The sequence below is a fragment of the Haliotis asinina genome, chromosome 2, assembly GCF_037392515.1.
Source record: "Haliotis asinina isolate JCU_RB_2024 chromosome 2, JCU_Hal_asi_v2, whole genome shotgun sequence".
Classification (NCBI taxonomy): domain Eukaryota; kingdom Metazoa; phylum Mollusca; class Gastropoda; order Lepetellida; family Haliotidae; genus Haliotis; species Haliotis asinina.
The window spans coordinates 85,369,777-85,396,325 of NC_090281.1; the positions used below are offsets into that span (position 1 = coordinate 85,369,777).

General features: G+C 38.8%; 1 protein-coding gene across 1 annotated transcript in view; it reads left to right on the forward strand.

Moving 5' to 3' along the window:
• LOC137272064 (inverted formin-2-like) overlaps nucleotides 1–22,821 on the forward strand; it is a 47,955-nt gene extending 25,134 nt beyond the window's left edge. Inside the window, exons 4-20 of the mRNA XM_067804432.1 lie at nucleotides 6,095–6,257; nucleotides 6,868–7,114; nucleotides 7,539–7,654; nucleotides 8,851–9,010; nucleotides 9,288–9,361; nucleotides 9,834–9,935; nucleotides 11,242–11,318; nucleotides 11,930–12,351; nucleotides 13,276–13,391; nucleotides 15,512–15,676; nucleotides 16,029–16,286; nucleotides 17,452–17,630; nucleotides 19,093–19,213; nucleotides 19,515–19,679; nucleotides 20,074–20,182; nucleotides 21,451–21,762; nucleotides 22,181–22,821. Of these exons, the coding sequence (XP_067660533.1) occupies nucleotides 6,095–6,257; nucleotides 6,868–7,114; nucleotides 7,539–7,654; nucleotides 8,851–9,010; nucleotides 9,288–9,361; nucleotides 9,834–9,935; nucleotides 11,242–11,318; nucleotides 11,930–12,351; nucleotides 13,276–13,391; nucleotides 15,512–15,676; nucleotides 16,029–16,286; nucleotides 17,452–17,630; nucleotides 19,093–19,213; nucleotides 19,515–19,679; nucleotides 20,074–20,182; nucleotides 21,451–21,762; nucleotides 22,181–22,794 (3,400 nt within the window). The 3' untranslated portion in view covers nucleotides 22,795–22,821. The remainder of the gene's footprint in view (nucleotides 1–6,094; nucleotides 6,258–6,867; nucleotides 7,115–7,538; nucleotides 7,655–8,850; nucleotides 9,011–9,287; nucleotides 9,362–9,833; nucleotides 9,936–11,241; nucleotides 11,319–11,929; nucleotides 12,352–13,275; nucleotides 13,392–15,511; nucleotides 15,677–16,028; nucleotides 16,287–17,451; nucleotides 17,631–19,092; nucleotides 19,214–19,514; nucleotides 19,680–20,073; nucleotides 20,183–21,450; nucleotides 21,763–22,180) is intronic.
• Nucleotides 22,822–26,549: the final 3,728 nt, after the last annotated feature.

A 26,549-nucleotide genomic window follows, 5' to 3' on the forward strand; every position in this document is an offset into this window, starting at 1 on the left:
TAACTGTTCAAGTAAAACCCATAACATTAATGTGTCGATCATTGAATCTCCTGAAGTTTGTCCATTTTCAAAAGGTCACAGGCCTCTGCTTGTTTTCTTGACTGGCCACAGCGAAACAAATTGCTCAACTGACTTAATTTTTTATGGAAACATCTCTATGTCATTATGCATTGTCCTCAAAGTGACAATATCATAATGTTTTCAGAGTGAGGGTTTACACATCTTACTAGAAGGATAGGTTTGTGTTCATGTGGTGTAGCTCAACTATTGGTTTGCAGTTTTCATCTTGTAGTACCACAGTTATTCTTAACGCAGTACTGTTATGCATGTCATGCCAGCCCTGTTACTCTTACATGTGATGTAAATAATTAAGGGCCAACATGTTTGCAGTAAATGTAATAATAAAACACTTTTAAATTCTGTGTCCACTTCCCACTTTTTGCAGTAACAAGATGTGCAGACAAATCTTTTCATAGGAAAAAAATATAATGTATTCATGCTTAACTGTAATGCACATAAATATTCTTCATTCAAAGTTTTCTCAGACATTGTTTAACATATTAGTTGTATTTCCTGTTTATTCTGTGTTTTTATTCATATTTATAGAGATGAACATCATGTTTAATTTTTGAGAAAAATGAACATTGCAAACCTATCTGTTCACTCTTTCCATTGTTCCAAATGACAATGAAATGCACCATGCATTTTATGCTAAAGTTCTATTTTAGAATTTACACAACCATACTGCTATGATAGCTTTAAACAAGTACTCTTTGAAGTTCTTTAAGTGTAAAGCTACTTAGGTGTCACCCAACAAATAACTCTGCCACAAGCAATGAAAATGGGGAGGGGGACACTCAGGCTTTATCAAAGGGAAGTGACTATCAAACCACCCATAAAGTGTGATATCAAAACCAAAGTCAGTTGTACACTGCTATTTGTTTATACAAAAGATTCCACTTGACTTTAGATCTTTCACCGCAACTAATAAGCACCTTAGCCAGGTTAATCCACCTGGACGGGATGATGATATGCTTGATAAGAATATTCATTCACATTGTGTATCCCTCACAAGTGACCATTAGCATCACGATATATCACGACACAAATGAATACTGTTGATTTTAGAATTTATCTTTCAACATATAAAACGTCAAGTGTGATATGTTTTATTGATGGGCGTTCAACCATGTCGTGCTGTAGATTTTCATTCACAAACCACCTGTCGGCGGAAACTGATACGGCACCGTTCATCGAGTTCATTCATCACCTCAATGGCACAGGTAAGAGATGTCACTCTAATTGGGCGCTTAATTCAAATTGTTTAAACAAATCCATCATCAGAGGGACTTGCGATGATGTTCAGGGACGCATGTTTCGTAACTGTGTTTAGGTGCATATTCCATTGCATCGTGCACCTGTGAAAGTGACAGACGACACCTATTCACGTGACCCTTCACCTCACGTGCAATAGCGAGCGCAGACCCAGCTTGTAACTCCCCGTCAACACTGGCTGTAAAAGTGTGCGATGCCCACAGCACTGTAGCCGCGATCGCCAGACTTTGTAATGAGGTAAATTGATTGTTATCTTTTCAACTGTCGCTGAAAACTGTGTACACAATTACAGCTTCCGCTCTGCAGCGATTTCGCTTGCGGCGCCATATTCAAACTGCGATGACTCACAGGTAAGGGAGCTTGCGTGATAGGCTCGACCAAGGTCGATAAGACAACAGTCGAACACACGCGGGGGATTTCAAACTACATTCGTGCGATCGTACAGAGATCTAAGTGCATGTGATTCTTGGATGTACCACCACAAATGACTGTATTTGTTTATGGCAAAACCACAGGTGTAATAATCCAACAGGTGAGTTCGCAGTGGGTTGAGATAGGTTAAAATTGTGTGTCAACATACTGTATAACATGATGTGATGGTACATCAGCTAATCGTAATAACAGGCTGAATTGTCTCTCATGGTGTAATACGTACATGATGTTGGTGATAACGTGAGCTTTTATGGTTACATGTCATTGTTTAAATGCCTTAATAGTGCTATACCGTTTAGGTATGATTTTGATACACATGCTAATTCAAATCCTACGATGGTGATTTTTAAAAAAATCTGAATTAAATACCACTTCAAAACCTGTTACACCAGCACCAGTGGATGGCAGCTGAACCTAACACAAACAGGGATGCATTGTGTAACTAAACCAAAACAACTTGTGAAACTCATGTTGTGATATTTTTGTCCATTTGTGTGCAATATTACATTATATCATTTATTACTCGCCCATGGAAGATACTGCAGTGTAATATTTTCACTTCAATATTACACTAGTGTAATACCGCTTGACGTATGACGTCAAAATGGTTCAAAGTTGTGACGTCACGATGCTAATGTTGATGTCGCGATTTTACTAGACCTTGCTTGACTTGAAAGCTGAGGGTCCTTGCACTGTAGAAAATTTCACCACTGTTTCTGCCAATTTATGTTGGCGAGTAATAAACAGAATACTAAACTCGCTTCTGTGAAATACCATTTTCATAAAACTCGTTAAAGATTTAGTATCAAACTCGCTTTCGCTCGTCTGATACCAAATCATTAACTCGTTTAATAAAAATGGTATTACACGGAAGGTCGTTTAATATCCTCTATATGTCTACAATATGTTTTATATCTCTATGTCATGATGAAGAGTCTTGTAATCGTTATAATGTTTATACCCCATAATGGTAAGAACCCTGCCTGTCACCCCCACACCAATCAAAAGCCAAAATTACAAACTGACATGCATACCTGACCCTAGGTGTACATTCAGTAAACTAAAATAGGTATATCAAACATTCAATGAACTTACTTCAGTGTTGGAATATTACCCGGGGAAGGTGGAAATATTCTATGTTAAGTGACGGGGTACAGACGGAACCCTTTCCTCCACCATAGTTAGTTCATCCCCAATTATTCAGCTCCTTTGTTTCAGTATATTGTCATAATTGAAAAAAAATGACATATATTAGAATTAAGATAGTTGATGATCCCAAATCAAAGTTATTGCGATTGCATTTCTCCTTATTTATTTCTAGATGTGGGTTAGTTTTTAAGTTATTTATGACATATATTGCAGCAATCTGACTGCAGATTGTATATAATCAAGTGTAGAGCATTCAGTGATTGACTTCTTCATCAGTGATCTACACACTTGGGATCTATTGATGTACCAACCAATTCGACTGGTCACCTCCGTCAGTCTGCTTAAGTAACAGTAGTATATCACATGTATATGCTGACTGTGAATATGGGCAGTATTGAGTTATGCTACAAATGTATTTAATAGTATTACAAACCTGAATTAATAGTGAAAAGACAGCTACAACACACTCTGTGAACACAAATATCATTGTCTTGGATAGAAAATGCTATCTCAGTTTCACAGCATATAAGCATATCCAAACATTTGGAGATTAAAATAGAGCCAAGTTACAGAATGTAAGGAGAACAGAGAAATACACAGTAAAATTCTTTGTATCAAATTTAAGACAAGAAATAAAAGTCCCTATATTAAAATAGCAACTAACTTTTATGAGTCAGTACATGTCAGAGACAAAATATTTTATGGACAGCCATCATATGGCTGGAAAATTGTTGAATGTGGCATTAAACAACAGAGTGTATGTCACACTCTCATTACTTTAGAGGACACTCATTTATCTTGTAAGAACTCTTCAAATTAGTGATTAGGTCCTCTTGACCACAGGTCTGGTTTAAACCCTGGTAAATAAAACAAATATTACAGAAATTTTCAAAAGGCATTTGGTAATGCTTATTTTTCACAGTGTATAGTTTGCAAACATTCATACATTAATTAATCTGTTAACAAAAGTTGCCCATGGCATACAGCTCTGTAAAACTCAAGTTACTTTCCAAAACTGCCATTGGTTGAAATTAACACAAGTAGGGATTAGACGTGTCAGCATGCGTGGTAGAAAAGTATTGAAAGAAATGAAGAAAAGCTAAGGTGCTCTGTGAACATCGCAGTCATGTTTAAAATAGAGTAGAATGGCCATGAAGGAAATTGAAAAAGGTGTTTCCTCAAAGGCTTAATGGATGGACTGACAAATACTTCTGTTGTCAGGACAGGCATGAGATTTAACATGTTGCATAATTTTACAGCCCCTTTGTCCATTAGAAACATGAAGAGGTCAGTGACTTCCACCCACAATGGAAATCACCCAGCCACCTTTAATTGTCATCTGTGGCCATGGTAACACTCTTGCTTAGATCAGAAAAACAAATTACAATCATGTCTGCTTTGCTACAATGAAACTGAAGAACATGGTTACCATGGGTACTGAACGTAAGAAATAGTATCAGCTTAAGTATGTTAGACAGCACCAATAATAAGTAACCAGGAAATAATAGTGTTTCATTTTATGGTTTAAAGAAGTAAAATGTTTCATTTCCTTGGCAATATGGACTTGACATTTTTTAAATGTTAACTTTGATATAATACCAGAGGTGTTTTGATTAGCCATGTTTTGCCACATTCTGCTTGACAGACATAAAATCAGTTATCTAGAGCTGCACAGAGGCAGATATTTGGACCCTAGTCTTCAGACAATGTTTGTTCAAATTTCCAGTCTTGATTTGCTGAGTTCTTGTTTTATGTTGGTACAGGTATTACCAATGATAACCAATGTTATGATGAGTGAGTGAGTTTAGTTTTATGCTGCTTTTAGCAGTATTCAAACACCATCACTACTGGGGCTGGATACCAGGAATGGGCTTCACATACTGTACCTACATGGGGAATCAAACTTGGAACCTCAGTGTGACAAGCAAATGCTGTTACCACTAGGCTACCCTACCAATGTTGTAGCTTTGTGTAGGTGGCTTGGATTTTCTCAAGTTAGGATTCAGAGGACCAAATGGCTTTAGCACTTGCTTTTATACAATTGCTCTGAACGCAGTGTTTATGTAACTTCTAATATGGGAAAGTGAAACCTGAGGATAGAAAAAAAGATGAGTTTTACGAATTTGCCTGCTAAGGGCACTATGTTTTGAATCCACAATGAATCCTTGCATGATGACTGGTCAGGAGAGTTCGGTCAAAGTCACATGGTTTAGTTAGTGTTCAGGGCATTTTCATTCATTCATCATTACTTTTCTAAAGTGAATTTTTCATAGGTATTGTATGGGTGTGATGGTATCTTGACACAGGGCAAGGCTTGTTTTCAGACTGTATGTTCATTTTGTTAGTATCAATAAAATGCTTAGTTAGAATTTTTTTTTGTGCCGCCATGTAACTGAGAGTGACGTTAAACAACAACAACCAACCAACTAACCAGGCATGGTTTTCTTTAGGGGGTTTCCTGTCTAAGACATAAGGCTAACATAAGGTGCTGGGGCTGAACCCTCCTGTGATGGGTGTGAAGACCTTGGATTCAGCTTTGTGTACAGTCTCTTTCAGTGTTGTCACAAACCTTAGTTTTCAGAATACAACCCTGAGCACTTAAATCAAAAGAACCCACAAACCCTTTGGTAAATGACCAGATGGTGGCCACATGAATTCATGCAAACACCTAGTTGCTGGTATACCAGTGTGCAGTAAACTTGGACAAAGTACTGTGACTATGTGTCCCAGTCTACCCAGAAGTAAATTGGTACCTTGTAGAGTAGGAAAGCCCCATTAATTTGGTGCACCTAATGGCTGCAAGAGTTGTATGATCCCCAGTGAGCTGAGATTGACATCCCATGACTGAGGGAAAAACAAAGCACCTTTTAGTAGGTGAGCAGGATGTTGGCACTATGCAAATATATATAAATATCCTGCTGAAGGAATAAAATAGCAGTGGTTTGTGTTTTTGTTTGAAGTTGCACTGTTTTCCAGCTATATGAAAGCAGCCTGTAAATCATAGCTTCCAAACCAGACAATCAGATGATGGACATCACAAATATTCTGTTTTGTTGATATAAATGTATCTTTCTTCTGAACATGTTGCAGTTTGATGTGAGATTTGCTTCTAATAAATATTGCATGATCTGTTTAATTGATTTATCCATTTTAAACATTCTTTTATTGTTTACATCAGTTGTGTCAACGCTGGGTTTGAGGACTTGTCCTTCAAGATGCTGAGGACACAGCCCAGCACCGTGGAGCAGGATAGGACCATCACGTCTGAACAGTTGGAGCAACAGCTGGAAGGAAGCGATCCACATCAGTGTGTCGTCATATCTCACACTCCCTCAGTCCAGGTAAGCTACTGGGTGATACGATCAAACTGAGCATACAGTTGTCCACTATCAGGTCAGGTGAGCTAAATGGTTATAGGCTCAAACTGAGCATACTATTGTCCACCATCAGATCAGGTGAGCTAATGGGTGATAAGATGAAAGTGAACATACTATTGTACACCATCAGATCAGGTGAGCTAATGGGTGATAAGATGAAAGTGAACATACTATTGTACACCATCAGATCAGGTGAGCTGTTGGACGATTGGTTTTCAGAAAGATGTTGTCCACATGTATTCTCTTGACAGACTGGGCTTCTTTCTGAGCATACTGACATGCTGTGATCTCTGGAATATAAATGGAACACTGTTTAAAGTACTTTCTACAATACTAGCATCTGTGTGTAGTGTTTCATTATCTTGGGTGATAACTTGGTTATAACATGTTTGTAACCATTTCTGTACACTGTGCCTGTTACTATGTATGAAATTAAATCTTTTCTGCATGGTGTGAGGTGAAGTAGGTTATAACTGGGTTATACCTCACTAGTACATTGTGTTCTCTCTGACATGAAAAACACCCATGTTGACAGTGTACTTGATACAATGTTTCATCAATGTCTGCTCCCCAGGTATACTATGCATTACGGACAAAGCTGGAGTCAAGTGATGAGACCTGGTTACAGGAGTTCATCTCCCTATCAGGGCTGGACTCACTCCTCGACTCTCTGTGTCAGATGACAGGGAAGGCTTTCACAGGGTTCTCTGACGCCATCCTCCAGATCGATTGCATATCCTGTATCCGTGCAATTCTTAACACCCGGGTCGGCCTTGACCACTTCCTGTCAACTTCAACATGCATCAAGAAACTCACACAAGGTGGGATATTGGAAAAAATACTGGCCATAAAAGTATATGTCATACCCTTAAGTTCCAAGTGCAATAGCCTGTTTGTGGAGTTTTGCTGCCACCTGTTATAATAAAGATTATAAAACTGCAAGTTTACCAAGCACTAGAAGAAATTTATTGTGAAATAAAAGATGCATGTTAATAATCAAGCATCATGTGTTCACTTAATGCTGACGGTGGTTGGGTAGCCTTCTGGTTGTGGTTGCAGTCATGAGTTCAAATCCCATTTTCCATGCCTGAAACCCCTTTTGTTATGTCCCTGCAATGCCATTGCAGAAATGTTCTATAGACCTATTTAAAACATCATAATAGTTTCAGTCTTTATAATGAAGGTCTTTTAATACCAAGTTTTATAATCACACACTGCTTCACACAGTACAAATCTTTGTTTCAGCCCTGACCATCACCAATACACTGCCCAAGAAGCAAGTCCTGGAAATCCTGTCTGCTATCATGGCCTACAGCACCCACGGCTACAAGCTGGTCATCACAGCACTGGAGCACTTCAAGGTGAAAACCTGGAATTATCAATGTTGAAACACAGGAGAACAGAGCTTCAGATAAGACTTAGCTTATCTTGTTACTGTACCCACTGTATTTTATGGAGTGTATATTACAAATGTTGAGTGGGGATTTCATTTTCCATTACCCACTGCTTTCAAATGTGTGGGTATTTCAGTGATTTTACTCAGCTCATTATATAACATTAAGTTTACTAAACAGGTATGTGCTGCCTTACGTCATACCTGATGGAAATGATTTCATAAAAGTCACTCATCCCATACTGATAGTATAACACTAGTCCTATGCAAACAGTACAACATGATAGCAACTGATGTCTTTTTCATAATGAAAGTGACCTTTGTAGATTCTTATATTCTGTATGCATATGTTATATTACTTAACTTAAACACTAAACTTTTTATGTTTCTAACATTTGAAATGCATGATTAATATCCAACAATTACTTTTCAATGCGTAATTGGCAATTTTCTGTGTGTTTTTTATCCAGATATCTGGGCCTCTGAAAAATAGTTGTCCTCCTGAGCGAAGGGAGATAACTGACTCTTGCAAAATTAGGCTGGAACTATTTAGTTTTACATTGCGGTGTGGCTAATGAATCTTGGCTTAGTCCAATAAACTCAACACAACCATTTTATTTGAAATAAATGGAACTGACATAAGAGACAGACTCTGATTAATTTACAAAAGAGTAATAGTGTGATACTTTAATTAAGCCATGAAAATCAAAACTAGTTTAGTGTGGATGGAAACTGGATAAGTTTGTGTGAGTAAACTCCCTTGCATGGAAAGACAATTGTGAGGTTTGTTTCAGGATACAGTCCTCTTCAGATACATACAACATATTAACACATTTCGTCTGACAATTATTTTTGGCGAAACATTTGTGTGTGTCCATATGATCTATCCTGAGACAGAAATATGACTGAAGTATGATAACCTGGAAGTTTGAATGAGGTCAGTTATGTTATGACAAAGTTTAGTGAGAACAAGAGATATCTCTGCTACAGTGAAAAATGTTTAAGACTGCCTTTGAGTTACCAACAGAATATCATACTCATGTATTTTGTTATCAAGAGTTTTAACATGTTTAAGCTTGTGACAAGTGTTGCTACATTTGAGATATTAGTGTTAGCATGCAAAAGAGTCACAATATTTCTCAGCTTCTATTTTTGTGGTTTCAGAGAGAGGAAAACCAGAGCCACAGATTTAGTATTGTGTTAAATGAGCTGAAAAGTGCTGAGACAGTCCCCCACAAGACAGCAGTGATGACCTTCCTCAACTGCATCATCAACTGCAACACCAACATCGCAGAAAGGACGAGATGCAGGAATGAATTGGCAGGTAAAGTTCACAAGACAAAAGACTTCAACATGACTATAAAAAAAGAAAGAATGAATGCTTAAGTATTAGGTATATGCTTTTGCAAGAGAAACAATGTGAGGATCTGGGTTAAAATCCTCGGTATGACTTGGTCCATGTTTGGGTCATCAAATGGAATGAGTTGTCAGGTAAACTGTCTTGCTTGATACATGCAATTGTATCAGAATTGCACAGACTGATGCTTATTATACGCGTCACTGGAAATGTTGAGGTACAAGTGTTTGTGCTCTCTTTGTAGGTCTTGGCTTGTTAGATGTGCTGAGTTTCCTGCAGAGAGAAGAGGTGGATGTGGATCTTCACATACAGCTGCAGGTATATTACCTCTCTCTCTCTCAGTAGGATAACCTTGTGCCACCCACTGTGCCAAGACCCAGATTTGACTCCTCACATGGCCACAATGCATGAAGCCCTTTTCTGATGTCCCTGAAATCTTTTCTCTCATTTTTCTCAAACGTTAGCAGTGAGGTAGGATTTTTTTTGTTTCATACTGAAGAACGTCTGTTAATGTTGTTAAGCATTGTATTTTATGGACCACAGAACATGCTTGACATGATGCTCTAGGTTTTGTAGTGTGTTAGCGAGTTGGGATTTATGCCACTTTTAGCAATATATTATAGCAGTATCTCTTTGGGTAATACCAGAAATTGGTTTCACACATTGTAGCAAGGTGAGGAATCAAACCTTGACCTTCAGCATGGTGACAACTTGGCTACCTTGTCGCTCTTACGGTCTATGACTACATTAATACTGGATTCTGTTTCTCAAGATGTGTTTGTGGTTCCAGACTTTCCACTCCAGGAAGCATCAAGATGAGGAGGAAATGGCAGCAAAATGTGACCTTGACCTCAGTAGTCCTCATGACCTTGTTGATAAGATACAAGAGAAAGTAAGCATTCATTTCAACATGAGTAATAAAAAAATGCAGTGTGTGCTTTTGTTGTTGTATTCTTCACTCATGTATCTTCCATCTGTATAATCGCAGCCAGTAAATCCTCATAATCAGGTGACAGACATACAGTGACCCACATCACTTAGCTTGTGTTGCTTCTTGCAACAAGCATGGGTTGTTCTTGAATATTCTTACCCTGAATCAGGGCAGAAATATAACCAGTCAGAATACTAGTACAGTCGAACCCCGTTTACACGGACGTTTTGGTTTCACTCGAAAATCGGCCGGATAGCCAAAATGTAAAAATTAAGTGAAAGCAAAAAATATTCACGTACGTCTATCAATAAATCAAACATAACATAACATATAAGTGTACCGATAATACATGGAAGGTGGAACGTGGGTTACCATTTGTCAAATTGTCTTGGACGTAATCGTGTAGCGTGTGGAGCTGCAGATGGTAAGTTAGATGAAAAACATAAATCAATGACACAAAGTTTCTATTTTGCCAATTGCATATTATTTTGTCAATTTTAAATGCCCTAAAAACATACGACATCGCATCGAATTTATGCTGCCTGCAGAAAGTAAATTTCCGGACAGGATCACATGACTTAGATCATGTGGCAGGCTATTTTTAATTTGCATCTCGACAGATAGCAGGGGTCGATTTATAAGTTTTATGTACAGTACAATTACCGTGTAGTTTCCCTTAATCCTTCTTAACATGTGTTTTCGTTACTGATGAGATCTTCTCACACGCGCCAAATCCTAATGAACAACCCGAGTGACACGCGTCACTAGTGTTTTGATGGCTAATTAATCAATCAATTCACACCAAATGCCTTCTGATAGATTACGAAATCACATAGTTGTGCTGTAAACAGTATTGACATGACACATACACATGCATGTTGCACAGATCTCTCCGTCCGAATAACTGGATCATTTTTCAATGGAAACGTATGGGATTGGTTTGAAAATTCGCCATCCGGGTCCGATTAAGCGAGTACAATTAATGAACGTAAGTTTCGTTTCCCATAAAAATCGTGAGGAAGGTGAGGTTTCCGGATATGTGGGGTCCGGGTAAACGGGGTTCGACTGTATCAGACAATTGTACATTTTGATATACTGTTGAGACACTAACATTACATGGTTAATGATACCTTCGGTAGATTGGCTGTAAAATTATACACTTCACAATACTACCAAAAAAATGTGAAACCGTTTGTACAACAAAAGCTGTGTGAAATTCAGTTGCTAGTTTTCTATGACATTTAAGAATCACATTCTTTGTTATTAGGTATTTGGCAGTTCCAAGATGGCATCCTTTGTCAATATTCTTCAAGATTTGTTGGCCATGGAGGCAAACAGCCAAAGGTAAATATGATCTGCAAATACTGAATTAATCAATATGATTCAATCAAAACTGATAACATCCAGTCACTATTATGATGTTTGCCTGAACTAACTTTGTTAGTTATTGCGGGTGGAATACCACCTGCATTTGAAGTCTTTATTTGTGTCAAGAAATACGAAGACCGTAAATGCATGACTTATTTTTACCCCAGATAACCCCAGATAGATGCTAGAAGGTTATAGTCGCATGACATATCCCACTGGGTACCCATTTTCTGCCTGGTGAGCAGAGGCAAGCTTTCAACAAACTCACTTGCCTTACCACATGTATCATATGTACCTTGATGTGGGGCAGGAGTGAAGTCCTAGAAACTCAGGACATTTCCCACATGGGGACAATGTGTGAAGCCCATTTCTGGTACCCAAACGTGATATTGCGTAAATATTGCTAAAAGTAGAATAGAAACTAAACTCCCTCGCTCATCCATCCATAACCAAATCAGTCCATCCATGCTTCACTCACTCACTCACTCACTCACTCACTCACTCACTCACTCACTCACTCTCACTCACTCACTCACTCAAAAAAACAAACAAACAATGCTGACATCTGTTTCGACATTTTGTCCCAGTGAGAAGATGTGGACCACCATTGAGAACCAGATCCACCACCTGATCCATGGATCAGAAGATGAGGACCGTCTGGCGAAGGTATCCCCTGAGGAAATCGAGGCCCTGATCACACCAGACATCAACATGGCTAACAATTTTCAACGAAAGTTGACCGAGAAGTTGAACACACCGCCCAAGAAGCTTAATGACAGTGTCTATGAAAACTGGAACCAGACGCCCACACATAAGTTACTCAATGACCTGAACACTCCAACAAGGAATAAATTGAGCTGGAACAACAATTTCAACAGTCTACTGAAGCAGAAAGAAAACTTTGAGGGGAAGTCAGTATGTGGGGACTCCTTCACCAGACAGCTGGTGCCATTGCCAAAGAAGCCCATGCGCAATCTGAAGTGGATCATTGTGGAAACTGAGGCTGTGGGTGAGTTGGCTCCAAAACAGTGTTGTTAGGAGATTAAGTTTATGTCTTATCTGATTGAGTACTTGTTTTTTTTCTGATTTCTGATTGAGGAAATGCTTTTTGTATGCTATGCTGTTAGCAGGAAGTTTCAAAGTTTCATCATGGCCCAACTGCTGGCCCAAACTGACACAATTCCACATGGCCAAACTGCTGGCCAAAACTGACACAATTCAACATGGCCAAACTGCTGGCCAAAACTGACACAATTCAACATGGCCCAAACTGCCACAATTCCACATGGCCAAAACTGACCCAATTCAACATGGCCCAACTGCTGGCCAAAACTGACACAATGCAACATGGACCAACTGCTGGCCCAAACTGACACAATTCCACATGGCCCAACTGCTGGCCCAAACTGACACAATTCCACATGGCCCAACTGCTGGCCAAAACTGACACAATTCCACATGGCCCAACTGTTGGCCAAAACTGACACAATTCAACATGGCCCAACTGCTGGCCAAAACTGACACAATTCAACATGGCCCAACTGCTGGCCAAAACTGACACCATTCCACATGGCCCAACTGCTGGCCAAAACTGACACAATTCCACATGGCCCAACTATTGGCCAAAACTGACACAATTCAACATGGCCTAACTGCTGGCCAAGGCTGCTACTAGTATTACAAGTAATGTAACTAACAAAATAATCTGAATTTTGCTTTATGTGCCCATCATGAATTAAAGTTGAAAGACTTTAGCCAAGTAGTGCACAAATTCTTAAATTGCTAACTGTTTTCACCCCAAAAACTTTAGAATTTTTGTTTGCACGGTAGGTGGAATGATGTATTTATGATGACTTGTATTGATCTTGTTTTTTCTATTGTCTATATGATTAGTGACATGTAGGAGACAACTACAATGTATTTTGCTCCACAGAGAGTCATCCAAGCTGCATTTGGCAGAAGATTGAGAACATTCCAAGGATACAGCCAGACTACAACCACATAGAAGAGATCTTCAGTGAGACCCACGTGTTTGAGGAGTACGAGGAGGTAATGGCCACTGGATGTTTGTTATCCATCGTGGCAGAGGGTCATGTCCAACCTGTGTTCTCACATACATTCTTGATGAAAATGTCCAACCAATCCACAAAAGTGACATGAATATGTCTTCACACCATCAACTATTGGTTTACCTTTGTTACAATACTTGATGCTGTGTAATGCTGCTGGATTGGCCTGACTCTATTCAAAGAGCTGATGTGAAATGTGGTTTAAAAACATGTTCAAGATCATAACAGTGTTTTACCAATACATGTCTATGTGCTTGCTTTGATGTACCCCTCTCACATACAGAACATGCTAGTATTATTACAAAAATGTGTATTTCTAGAACTGCACAGTGGAGCAGATTCATAAACACATTTTGCAGGTGGTATTAAAATACGCACCATCAGTCCGTCCATGCATTTGACTTTTCCAGAACAGAACTTAAAAACTGTTAAATACTGTTACACATAGATAGATCAGGTGGTGTACGGGTGCATTTTGTTATCCCCTCGGCATGTAATGAGGGGTGGGGATATAGTCGATGTCCCGTCTGTTTGTCTATCTGTCCGTAATCATTTTGTTTCCGGAGCAGAACTCAGAAACCGTTCAATATTTTTGGACCAAACTTGATAGAATGAACCTATTGCTATTTACTGAGTTTTGGAATTTATATTTCTTTTGTTTTTCCATGGAACATTTTGGTGTTAGTCTTATGGTGAAGTGGGCTTCGTTTCTGGAGCAGAACTCACAAACCGTTTTATATTTTTCTGCGAAACTTGGTAGATATATCAGACAGAAGCTGAAGTGGTGCCTTTTGCTATGTACAGGTTTTTGTGATTTATTATCTTCTCAGTTTCCATGGAAACGTTTCAGACTTAATCTCAAAATGGAGGGATGGACTTCGTTTTCGGAGCAGAACTCAAAATCCATTCAATATTTTTCTGCAATATTTGGTAGATATATCAATATGAACCTATAATGATGCCTTTTGGTATTTACAGGTTTTTGTGATTTATTATTTTCTCGGTTTCCATGGAAACATTTTTGATTTACTCTCAAAAGTGAGAGGTGTGTTTCATTTCCAGAGGAGAACTCTGCCTTTTGGTGTGTACAGGATCTTGTGATTTATTGTTGTCTTGGTTTCCATGGAAACGTTTCAGACCTAGTCTGAAAAGTGAAAGGTTTGTTTCGTTTCCAGAGCAGAACTCTAAAACTTTTAAATATCTGTCAGTAAAACTTGGCAGATATGTGTGGCAGACCCCGAAGTGGTGCCTTTTGATATTTACAGGTTTTTGTGATTTATCATTTTCTTGGTTTCCATGGAAACATTTCAGACTTAGTCTCATAATGGAGGGATGGGCTTCATTTCCAGAGCAGAACTCCAAATCCTTCAATTTTTTTCTGCAAAACAGGGTAGATATATCAATCAGAACCTAAAGTGGTGCCTTTTCCTATTTCCAGGTTTTAGTGAATTATTATTTTCTCGGTTTCCATGGAAACATTTTTTACTTACTCTCAAAAGTGAGAGGTGTGTTTCTTTTCCAGAGGAGAACCCTGCCTTTTGCTGTGTACAGGATCTTGTGATTTATTGTTGTCTTGGTTGTTATGGAAACGTTTCAGACCTAGTCTGAAAAGTGAAAGGTGTTTTATTTCCAGAGCAGAACTCTAAAACTTCTAAATATCTGTCAGTAAAACTTGGCAAATATGTGTGGCAGACCCCAAAGTGGTGCCTTTTGGTTTTTAAAGCTTTTTGTGACGTTTTGGACTTACTCTCAAAATGGAGGGATGGGCTTCATTCCCAGAGCACAACTCAAAAAACATTTCATATCTTTCAACAGATCTTGGCAGATATATGAGACAGATCTTGAAATTGTGCCTTTGCTGATTACAGATATATGTCATTTATAATTTTCATGACTTCCATGGAAACAATTCAAACTTAGTATAAAAAAACAATGAGTAACTGTCAGATGATTTGTCCTTTCAAACATGTGGGTGCTGGGGGGATATGTCATCTTCTGATGACTCTTGTTGTGAAGTCGGTTTTGTTATATGAAGCATTCATAAAATCTTATGTGACTCCTGAACATCTGTATCAAAGGCTGTACCTGTCTTTCCCACAGGTCCCATTGTTGAGTCAGACATCCAGACTTAACATCAACCTGTTCATCAACAGACTGGAGGTAGAACCAGAGGAACTAGTGAGAAACCTGATTGATGGGGAACCATCTAGTCTGACCTTGCCCATGTTAAGATACCTTACAAAGATTCTCCCAGAGCATGAAGAGGTAGGCCTGTAATAGAACATTGGACAAACAAAAGTTGTTGAGTAAAAGGAAGAGGAGATGTGTGACTGATGGCTGCAGTAAAATATTGTTATTCTTTACGCCCTCTTTCTCAAAATGTTTGTAATGCTGAGACTGACATACACCTAGAAGGTAGAGTTTTGATTTAGCCTTGCAGTTTGTGGAAACAGAACCATGATATCGCGTGTTGTGTTCCTGACTTTAGGTGCAGATGTTGAAGGATTACATCAGCACCTTCTTGAAAGGATGTGTTATATGCATATCTTTAGGTGCAAATGTTGAAGAAATAAAATGGCTACTTGTTTGAGAGGATGTGTGATATTCTTGTCTTTAGGTGCAGATGTTGAAGGCATACAATGGCAACCTTCTTGAATTGGGTCTGGCTGAGCAGTTTCTGCTGCACCTCTCGGATATCCCCAACTACCGCACCCTCATCAATGGCCACCTGACAAGAGCAGAGTTCACCTCCAACATAGTGAAACTGAAGACAACACTGACGGCCATGGTGGCCAGCTGCAAGTTCATCCTGTCAAGCTCCGACCTGCGAGAGTTCCTGCAACTAGTGCTACGCATAGGCAACTTCCTCAATCATGTACGTGTCACGAAACGGTCTCCTGTTTCGAATTCTTTCTGGTGAATTATTATCCCCCACAACTTGTTTTAAAATTAAAATGGGTATTAAAATGCACCCCGTCCGTCTGTGCACATTTATCAGAGCAAAACCATTCAATATTTCTTCACCAAACTTGACAGATTGGTGTAGTGGTGTACTGGTGCCTTTGACCTGTGAAGGTCCCGGTGTAGAATAGGCCTTCAGCAACCCATGCTTGCCATAAAAGGCGACTATGCTTGTCCTAAGAGGCGACTAATGGGATCGGGTGGTCAGACTAGCTGTCTTGGTTGACACATGTCATCGGTTCCCAGTTGTGCAGATCGATGCTCATGTTGTTGATCACTGGATTGTCTGGTCCAGACTCGATTATTTACTGAGCGCCGCCATATAGCTGGAATATTGCTGAGTGTGGTGTAAAACTAAACTCACTCACTCACTCACTCACTCACTCACTCACTCACTCACTCACTCACTCACTACTGGTGCCTTTGGATACTTTTGGAATTCTGAATGAAATATTTTTGGCATTTCCGTGGTAACAAGTTTTACTTCGACTGAAATTGGAGGTAATGTGGGGGATATTGATGACTGTGTCTTCTTGTTATTACATTTATATCTTAATGAAGCAAAAAAATTAGCTGTTTTGTATCTACAGGCTTGGTCGTTTATCAATTATTTTAGATAACAAATATGCATTTGCTAATGGAAACAATTACCTTTGGAAAAAAATAGAACGTTGGTGCAAAATAATGTCTTGACTACCCTCAGAAAAGGATACTGCCTTGTGTAAATGGAAAAATAGCAGTAAAAATGATATGAATGTATCACTGAATATTAGTAATGACATCAGAATTGTCAATACCAATGTTTATTATGTTCAAATTCATTAAATAGTATTCAAGTCAAGTTACTGTTTTTGAAATGAATATCATGCTCTTAGAAACTGGAAATCCAAATGTGATTATCAATAAAGATGAGTAAAGCTGATATTATAGTGATTGCAGAAGCACATTGTCTGTCCTTGATGCAAATTGAAGCAGGAACGTTTTGACATAAGCATCTATGCAATTCCATTAACTTCAGATTAGTTTTCTTCAATCACCACTATATTTTTTAACTTAACATTTGATTTCTGTTCCTACAGAGTAAGTTCAATGGCAATGCAGCTGGGTACAAACTGACAAGCCTTGAGCGTGTGATGGATGTGAAGTCCTCTGTCCTCAATAAGACACTGATGCACTATCTAGTAGAGGTGGCTGTGGAGAATGATGATTCCACCCTCAGCTTCCTCAGTGAGATTCCCAGGCTGGAGAAAGCCGCAAGGTAGGGGAATGTTTCGTGTTGTCACAGCTTTTCATCCCCCCCAGCATGTAATGCAGGGGATATAGTCGACGCCTATTTACAGGTTTTTGTGATTTATTATTTTCTTGGTTTCCATGGAGATATGGGCTTCTTTTCCAGAGCAGAACTCAAAAACCGTTCAATATTTTTCTGCAAAACTTGGTAGATGGTACGTTTTGCTATGTACAGATATTTGGGATTTTTCATTTTCTCAGTTTCCATGGAAACTCTTTGGACTTTGTTTCAAAAGTGAGAGGTGTGTGGAAAACAATTCAAACTTAGCTAAAAAAACATCAAGTAACCTTCAGATGATTTGTCCTTTCAAATATGTGGGGGCCAGGGGATATGTCTTGTTCCAAAATTTATGGCTTATGTTCTGATGTGACAGTTCATGATTTGATGGTGATGGTTCATGTTTTGATAGTCACAGCTCATGGTTTGATGGTCACAGCTCATGGTCTGATTGTCGCAGCTCATAGTCTTATTTTCACAGGTCATTGTTTGATGGTAACAGGTCATTGTCTAATGGTAACAGGTCATTGTCTGATAGTCACAGTTCATAGTGTGATGATAACAATTTATGTTCTGATGGTGATAGCTCATGGCCTAAAGGTCTGTGTTCATGGTCTGTTGGTCACAACCCATGGTCAGATGGTCTCAGCTCAAGGTGTGATGGTGACAACTCATGGTCTGATTGTCACAGATAATGAATGGCCTAATGATCTCAGCTCATGGTCTGATGGTCTCGGCTCATGGTCACAGCCTATGGTCTGATGGTCTCGGCTCATGTTCTGTGCTTATGGTCTGATGGTCACAGCTCATGGTCACAGCTCATGGCCACAGTTCATGGTCGGATGGCAACAACTTATGTTTTGATGATCACAGCTCATGGTCAGATGGTTGCAGCGTATTTTCTGGTAGTCACTTATTTCATTTTTAAGGCCTGGAGAGGAATGTTGTTAGTCCATACTGCTAAACAGGTTGCCAACATATATTTTTAACAACAAATTACCTATTTACATTTCTTCTGTGTATATATGTGAACGTCAGCATAGGCATGTAGAAGTTAGTTAGTAAGTCTTCAACAAAAGATGTACGACTTGGATTGTGTTTCATGAAGATTAACATCCTCGGCTGACCCTCGTAGTCAACATGCTGAGAGCCAAAATGTCATCAGTTTAAATATACATTCTGATAGGATATTTTTTTCAACAATTGACATGTTTTGGCATGTGTTAGTGACATGTGCCACTGGTAGAACACGACACTCTCACCTTTTCACTAAAGCCTGATTTCGTTACTATTTCATAGTGATTAACAAAAACAGGCTGATGATCATCATACAATGGACTCTGCTTTTTGCATTTGGTAGTGGAAATGAGTTCATTGTTTTTGTTTATGAATTTTAATGTAATCTTATTATCTTGAGACATGGTGGTTGCAGCTATTCACCAGAGGACATCAAGATGGATGTTACGAAGATGAACCAGCAACTGAAGCAGTTTGTCCAACAATTGTCGTCAGCTCACCCCACCATCCAGGATGTCTTCCACTTCTTCATGGAGGTATGGTGGTATTAGTTGTAATACTGCTTGTCTCCTTTAGAGCTGAATAGTCTGGTTCATGCACAGGAAAACTTGGGAGGCCAAGACTTTAAGTCAACCAGCTCACTGACTAATATTAATGTGTGAGAAAAATGTTGGTAAAGATTGGAATTTTAAAATTGTTTTTGCTGGGTTCTTTGGTCATGGCTAACTGCATGCTTGTTTAGTGGAAATGATGAATTGCAGATGTAATGACCGAAACTTAGTGTTTCGTTTGAATTTGTTACAACTATGTTTTTCTTTATATCTTTTTCTGTAACAGGATGTGAAGCGTGACTTCCGTGAGATGCAGGCATCTATCTGTGAACTGCGGAGCCTCTCCCACCAGATGGCAGACTACTTCTGTGAGGCAGAGACAGACTTTGACCTTCAGGGCTGCTTCAAGTGTCTGCATGCATTCTGGAAACAGATCCGGAAATGTCGTCAGGTGGGCAGATAATGTTTTATAGTGACATGATCACGTAGTACCTAATTTTCATCAAAATTATGGAAATTGTTGTATTTGACAGTGATATGAATATGCATTGTATCCTTATATGTGATAAGTTTTGGGTTAGGATAAGGTTTGAGTTTTATTGATGACTGTTGATTGTTGCTCACCATGTTGCTCACATGTGCAAGCTCAGTTATTTACAGGCTGGCATAGAACTGGAACACTGTTGATCATTTGAATATTGAGTTATGAATGCGTTTATTCTGATATGTGTAATGAATGGTCAAATATAATGCTGAATCAGTAAAAACAGTTGAAATCAAAGGGTTTGATTAGGCATATTGCATTCAACGATAGATATTTTAACTCTAGTTCTGCTCTTTTTCAGGAGAACAGTATGTTTGGGAATCAGGAAAAGATGATACAGCGCCGTAGTGATGAGTTCAAGACCAAGATCAAACACAAGAGACTGGCGCTGGAGTTTGGACAGGAAGCTAGTAAGATTATTGTATAGTAATTATGTATTCTCCTGCAGTCTCAGATTGCCATACATTTGACTAAACAGTATGCTGGGTGTGCAATTCTCTATTTACAATTTGTTCTGGTTCAGGTGAAATCCTGTGCATGTATTTAGTACATGAAAATTTGCTGTGCCTTTACATCTTGTTCATCTGACCTTTGGACTTGGTCTTGTATGTGTTTGTCCTGTGATGTGGAAGTTCATGGTGCATGCGACAGTCAGTCTTGTCCCTTTTGAAACAGTGTAGCAGGAATGTCCATAAGTTCACAATTAAAATAAGGCCAAGTACTGTGAACTCTTAGATGAGTCACCATCTGTGAAGACCACAGTTGCCTGTCTGCTGTGATGTGTTATGTATACAGCACCTGTTTAGCTGAATGCTATTATTTGCAACCCCTGAAGATCCAGGTTAGAATTGGTCATCAGCAACATAAAATTGTCATAAGATGCAACTAACAGGATCAGGTGGTCAGACTCGCAGACTTGCTTGACATAGGTTATCAAGTCCCAGTTTAAAAGGTTAATCATGATGCTGATCACTGGATTGTCTGGTCCAGATTTATTTACAGACCGCTACCATATTGGTAGAATATTGCTGAGTGTGATGTTAACCAACAAACCAACCAACCAATGTTATGGTCCACTGTCTTGAGATTATGTTAACATCTCATGGCTTGGAAAAAAATAGGAATAAACAGTGTGCTGTTTTGTTTTGTTTTTTGTGGGGAGGAGGTTAGACTCAAAATTGTCAGTATGACCTGTTTTTTGTGACTTTAATTTTAGTTGTGTTCTTGAATGTAAACCCAATGTTATTTTTGTTTCATGACACATCTTGCCATATTGACCAGTAAGTCATGATTATGGATCTGGTTTTTGTACAATGAGCCATTGAAAAACCTGGTTATACCAGCTGTATGGCAACCCATATCATAAGGTGATTAAGGCATCATTTGACAAACTTGGATATGCAATGCATATGACTGTGTTGCAGTTGTGTAGCTTAATGCTCATGATGTCGATCACTGGATTGTCTGGTCCATACTCATATCCTAATTACATATACAAAAGTTCATGATGTCTAGATTAAAGTAGATTGTCTGGTATAGGCAGGAAGTATCCAGACTGCCATCGTATAGCTGAAATAGTGCCGACTGTGGCTTTAAACAAACAATGTTGTGCGATGTAGACTGGACAATTTTTTCATAATAATTGTTGTAAAGTTGAGCTGTCATTTCTGTCTTTCAGAGGCCAGTTCATCCATGCGAGAAGACAAGAGGAGAATTCTTGAGAAGATCCTCAGTGACCTTCATCATGCTAACTTCACCCCGACAGTTGCATCTCTCATTGCAACACCACAGACCGAAGTGACAAAGAGAAAGCAGTTCCTGCCAGCACAGAAGGAGCTAAAGACCCCTGAGAATGAGTTCCACCCCCTGGACTTGAGTCGGATCAGCGTGGCCGGAACGCCGATGGTGAACCGTCCCAGGAGTGAGGCATTTGATGATGACTTCCCTAACTTCAGTTCCAAGGTGCCACCAAAAGTCATGACCAGTTCAGGTATGTGTATGGTCAGGGAGTCTGATGAAGGAGTGAGCAGATATTTACTGCTAGACACAGTGACATCCATAAATTAATCCTATTCTGCGAGATGGTTATATTCTTTGTAACTTGTCTTGACAGTTTCAAGTCAATGACTTCCTGATGATATTTGTTTTTCTGTACCAACATCAAAAGTTAGTGTTAGATTTTGACTATAAGAATAATGTGCGCAAGAGTCCTATGATTGTTGGCTTGTCTTTACCATAATTGCGTTTATGTTTTTACCGGAGTAGTAAACGCAGAAGATTTTTGTCACTTACACCCATGAAAAATGGATGCATCTGTGAGACATGAGTTAAATCTTACAGTCGGATATACGTGTTTAGTTTTCTTGTAGATTTTGTTCAGCTTGAAAATGTCTTTCCTCTGATACTAGAAAACAACCTACTAGATGAAGACCCAGTGTGGATGAAGAGACCGACAAAAATAAGCCTGCCAAGACGAAACTCTCATTATCGAAGTCGCAGTGACCTTGGTGAGTCCCTGTGCGGCACAACAAAGTGGGTGAGGTATGAGGAGATCAAACTCAAGCAGAACCACAATGAAATAGGACAAGCTCCATTAGCCAAACCCGAAAGTTGTTGTACCCTAGCAACCCTCCATCTTGAAGATAACGGCAAATTCACATATCAAGAAGAAATGTCTCTTCATGATGGACCAATGGTAGTGCTTCCAAAATTGGAAGGCAAGCCATCTAAAAAGCTTGAGAAGAGGTCATCAATTGGTAACTTCTTCAGCAAAATATCACGTCGAGTCCTTCGTCCAAAAAATGTTAACATGTGTTACAACACCAACAATTCTTCAGTGTTTGTGGATGATGGAGGTATGAAACCAATTCAAAATGGCCGTCGCTTCTCTTCTGATAACAAGGAGAACATCAGTACTGGACTATCAAAGAATGAGATGGCGATGGAAAAACGGTATGCTGAGAGGGAATATCGGCGCTTCAAGGCTCAAAGACAGAAGGGCAGCAGAGAAAAGTGTACATGAGTTGGATTGACATGACATGAACTTTCATTAGAGATAGTGGGGCAGCATTGGTGCTTCATGTATATTTGACATGGATGAAAGTATTCTTAGTAGTGCGCTGAAGCTCTTTGGTTCTGTTCTGAAGATCTTTTGATGTTATGTGCTAACTTCTTTGGTTGTGCTGTGCTAAAGTCTAAACTACAGCCATTTTATGTATTTTCTTAGATATAGATAATTTTGCTTTCAACTTTGACAATCTTTGGATCATCTGTCTCTTGACTTTTAGAATCTTACAAGTCTCTCTCTTTTCTCCTCTGTATATATACAGGGTGTACATTTACATACATTTTAATTTATTCATGCTTTTGAATTATATTGTGTTTGTGCCTAGTTACATTTGTCCAAGATATCAGTAGATACTACAATGATATTGTGTGACAATGGTCACTAGACCATCATGATGTCATCTGTTACCATGACATCACAATCAAATGACATCACTAATCTGAGCCACTGAAGCTGGTTTGATGTGTTTTTTATAATCAAGACACTGGTTATTACTGACATGAAAATGTTGGAAGAAGGATTTGGAGTATATAAAAAATAGTGTCTCCTGATATGAAATATATACTGAGGGAAACAAATAGGGGAACACCACTTCCTTTATTTATTTCTCAAATTTCCTCCCACATCACTATTCAAAGCTGGGGATGAAAACTGGAAAATTTTAAAGGAAGATGTTCTAAAGGAATTTTCCTATGTTCCTATGTTTGTTTCTCTCAGTATGTAAACACTATTGATAAAACATTTTATAACATAGGAGTGTCTTATAGTACATGTTAATGGATTTGATGTCAGAAGACACCCTACTGGGATTCACTATGAAGGTTTATTTGGACACAATCTTAGCACTAAGGTGACTGTATCTTCCCTAATTTAACACATTCTTACAATAACCTTAGTGCTAAGATGACATGTACAAGCAAGCTCTGGTGAAGCCATTCAGATGTACATAAACAGCGATATGGCTCAGGTTAATGGGTAGTACATGCAAGATTTGAGATGGTGCTTACCAATATCCTTGATTTCAATGGCACAGGCACTGCGTTTATGTTTTCATTATGTTTTTCTCATCACTAATATCAATTGAATCATATTATAAACAGGGAGACATCTGGTACTTTCCTACAACTGTATATGTAAAGAAATGTTGAAACAAATGACGAAAATATGTATACTCAAAGCTCTGCACTCAACCTATTAACCTGGGGCATGCAAAACATGTAAACTGTTGCTCTTATACAACAGCTCACATGATTCATCTTCCATTAGGAGCTGGACTGGATTAATGAAGGGATGGGATACTGAAATGAGTCCAGCTTCTAATACGGATGAGATAGATGCAGGTCATTACACACTGATAATATGAATACCATGATTAGCGTAAGCATACACCATCAAATGAATGTAAGCTGAGACTTAAATATAGGAGTAGTTTAGGTCATGTGAACTGATCAACCCCCAGCTGTTGAGGAAATATGATTTGTACATAAATGGTGGAATACGCACATGGCTGTCATCACTTGACACTACTTGTAGTTGAATGAATATATACTACTCAAAAGAAGTTAGGAACACTTGATTTCATAGGACTGTGGGTAATCCCTCATGACATGCTTCTTTGTAGTCAAGTGAAAATATTGTTTGTTATTCAACCTTTTTTGAGTAATGTATGTTATAAATAAGTTACCACATATGTATATATTGCTTTTTATACCCTATACTAGTCTTTTCATTGTTGTCAATGGCAGATTTAGCCATACTGTATCAATGGGGCAAAATAATGGAACTGAAGTAAATCTCTCACTACTGTGTTCAAAATTAACACTCCATATGCATAAAATACTACAGTGGAATATTAGAATCTCGTGTAACTACACGACTTGAACTATTGTCTTTGTTGGATGTCAGATGCTGTGTTTGTATATGTTCCGTTATTTCTTCCCAAGTATATACCTGTTGACTAGTAATGTGATAAGCGCTGGTTGTAATGCTGCGATAGAGTATCAATCAGTGTAGAGGCAATGATATCAGTGTTGTGAATAGCGTAGGGACTTATCCTCACCTAGTAATGTGAAAAAGTGGAAAGACAGACTTATTTTAGAGTAGTGTTATATCTTTACAGATATATGAGGTGAAATTAAGTATTCCTCTATTATCTTTCTGCCAACCATTCCTCAACCCTTCCCTTGCTCCCCTTTTCTCACCTGTTCCCTCCCATCTCTCTCAATCTCTTTTCCTCTCTCTCCTCTTCTCTCCAGTCCTCTTTTTCCCTCTCTCCTTTCCTTTTTTTTCCTTACATCTCTCTCCTTTCCTCTCTTTCTGCTTTGCTTTCCTCCTTTCCTTCCATCCTCCCCCTTCCCTTCCTCTCCTTCCCCAATTGCGCAGATCGATGCTCATATTGTTGATCACTGGATTGTTTGATCCAGACTCGATTATTTACAGACTGCCGCCATATAGCTGGAATATCGCTGAGTGCGGTGTAAAACTAAACTCACTCACTCACTCACTCTTCCTCCTTCATTTTCCCCTCTTTCTCCTGCATACCTTTCCTTCATCTCTCCTTTACTCTTCCCCCTACCTTTCCTTTCCACTTCTCTCTTTTATGACCTACATGATGATGTTGTCTCTGTAAGTTTGATTGCAGTTTCCATGGAGATCTGAATTCAACTGTTCACTCTGCCACCTGAGGCCGACACATGGAGCTCTTCACCTAACCAAGGTATGATTTCACGCCTAATTATAATTAATGTAACCGTGGTAACAATGTAAAACTGTGTTTTGTGATATGTTTTCAAACTCCTGCAGGGTATGTTTCATAAGTTTCCATTTTTGGCATTTCCATTTCAGGTGTGAACAGCTGATTATCAGGTTCCCTGGTCAGCAGGGCTTTGATGTCTGAGCTCATCATCACTGACATCCTGGCCTCTGACAGAGTGAACATGTGTCTTATCCTCCATGTTGGGTAGCCTTGTGGTTAATAAGTATAGGAGAAAACATGCCTCATGGTTTTGGTAGATAATGTAAAACTGGAGGGGGAGGGATTTCCCAACCCCAGTGGTTTTACATTGTCTACCAAAACCGAGGAGAAGTGTTTTCTCTAACATATATACCGTCAATGAAAGGTAATTACAATGTAGATGATCATTTAATGAAGCTACATAACAATAACTGAAGTGCACATGAAATCAATTTGATGACAGTAACTCTAAATAGATAATTCAACCCCACCTCATTCATCAGCCTGATGACCGTGTGGAAGAGCGTCTCCCTACAAATCTGAAAGGTGCAGTTCCAATCTGGCTAGGGAAACCATTTGCACTTTAAGCTTAATCTTGAAGAATATTTTTCAATTGATTTCAAACACATATATATCATTTGAATGTTGATGTTCATATTGAGTTAGGAAAAGTTGATTTCAGAAAGTACAACCCGGGAAGTCTTACTAACGAAAAGTAAAGCCTGTTCAATTTCTCACAAGGGTAAAATGTGTAAGCCCATGTTTGGTGTCCCCTGCTGAGATATTGCTGGAATATTGCTAACAGCTGTGTAAAACTAAACTCACTCGCTATGTGTAGCTTGGTAAAGTTCTGAAGTTTCTGCGTTATTACTTACAGCATGTGCGTTTTACAGCCTCAGATTACTGATTTCCTGAACCAGATTTTTACGATGTCAAATGTGAAAACATACATGATGACACTTCTTCCCACCAAACT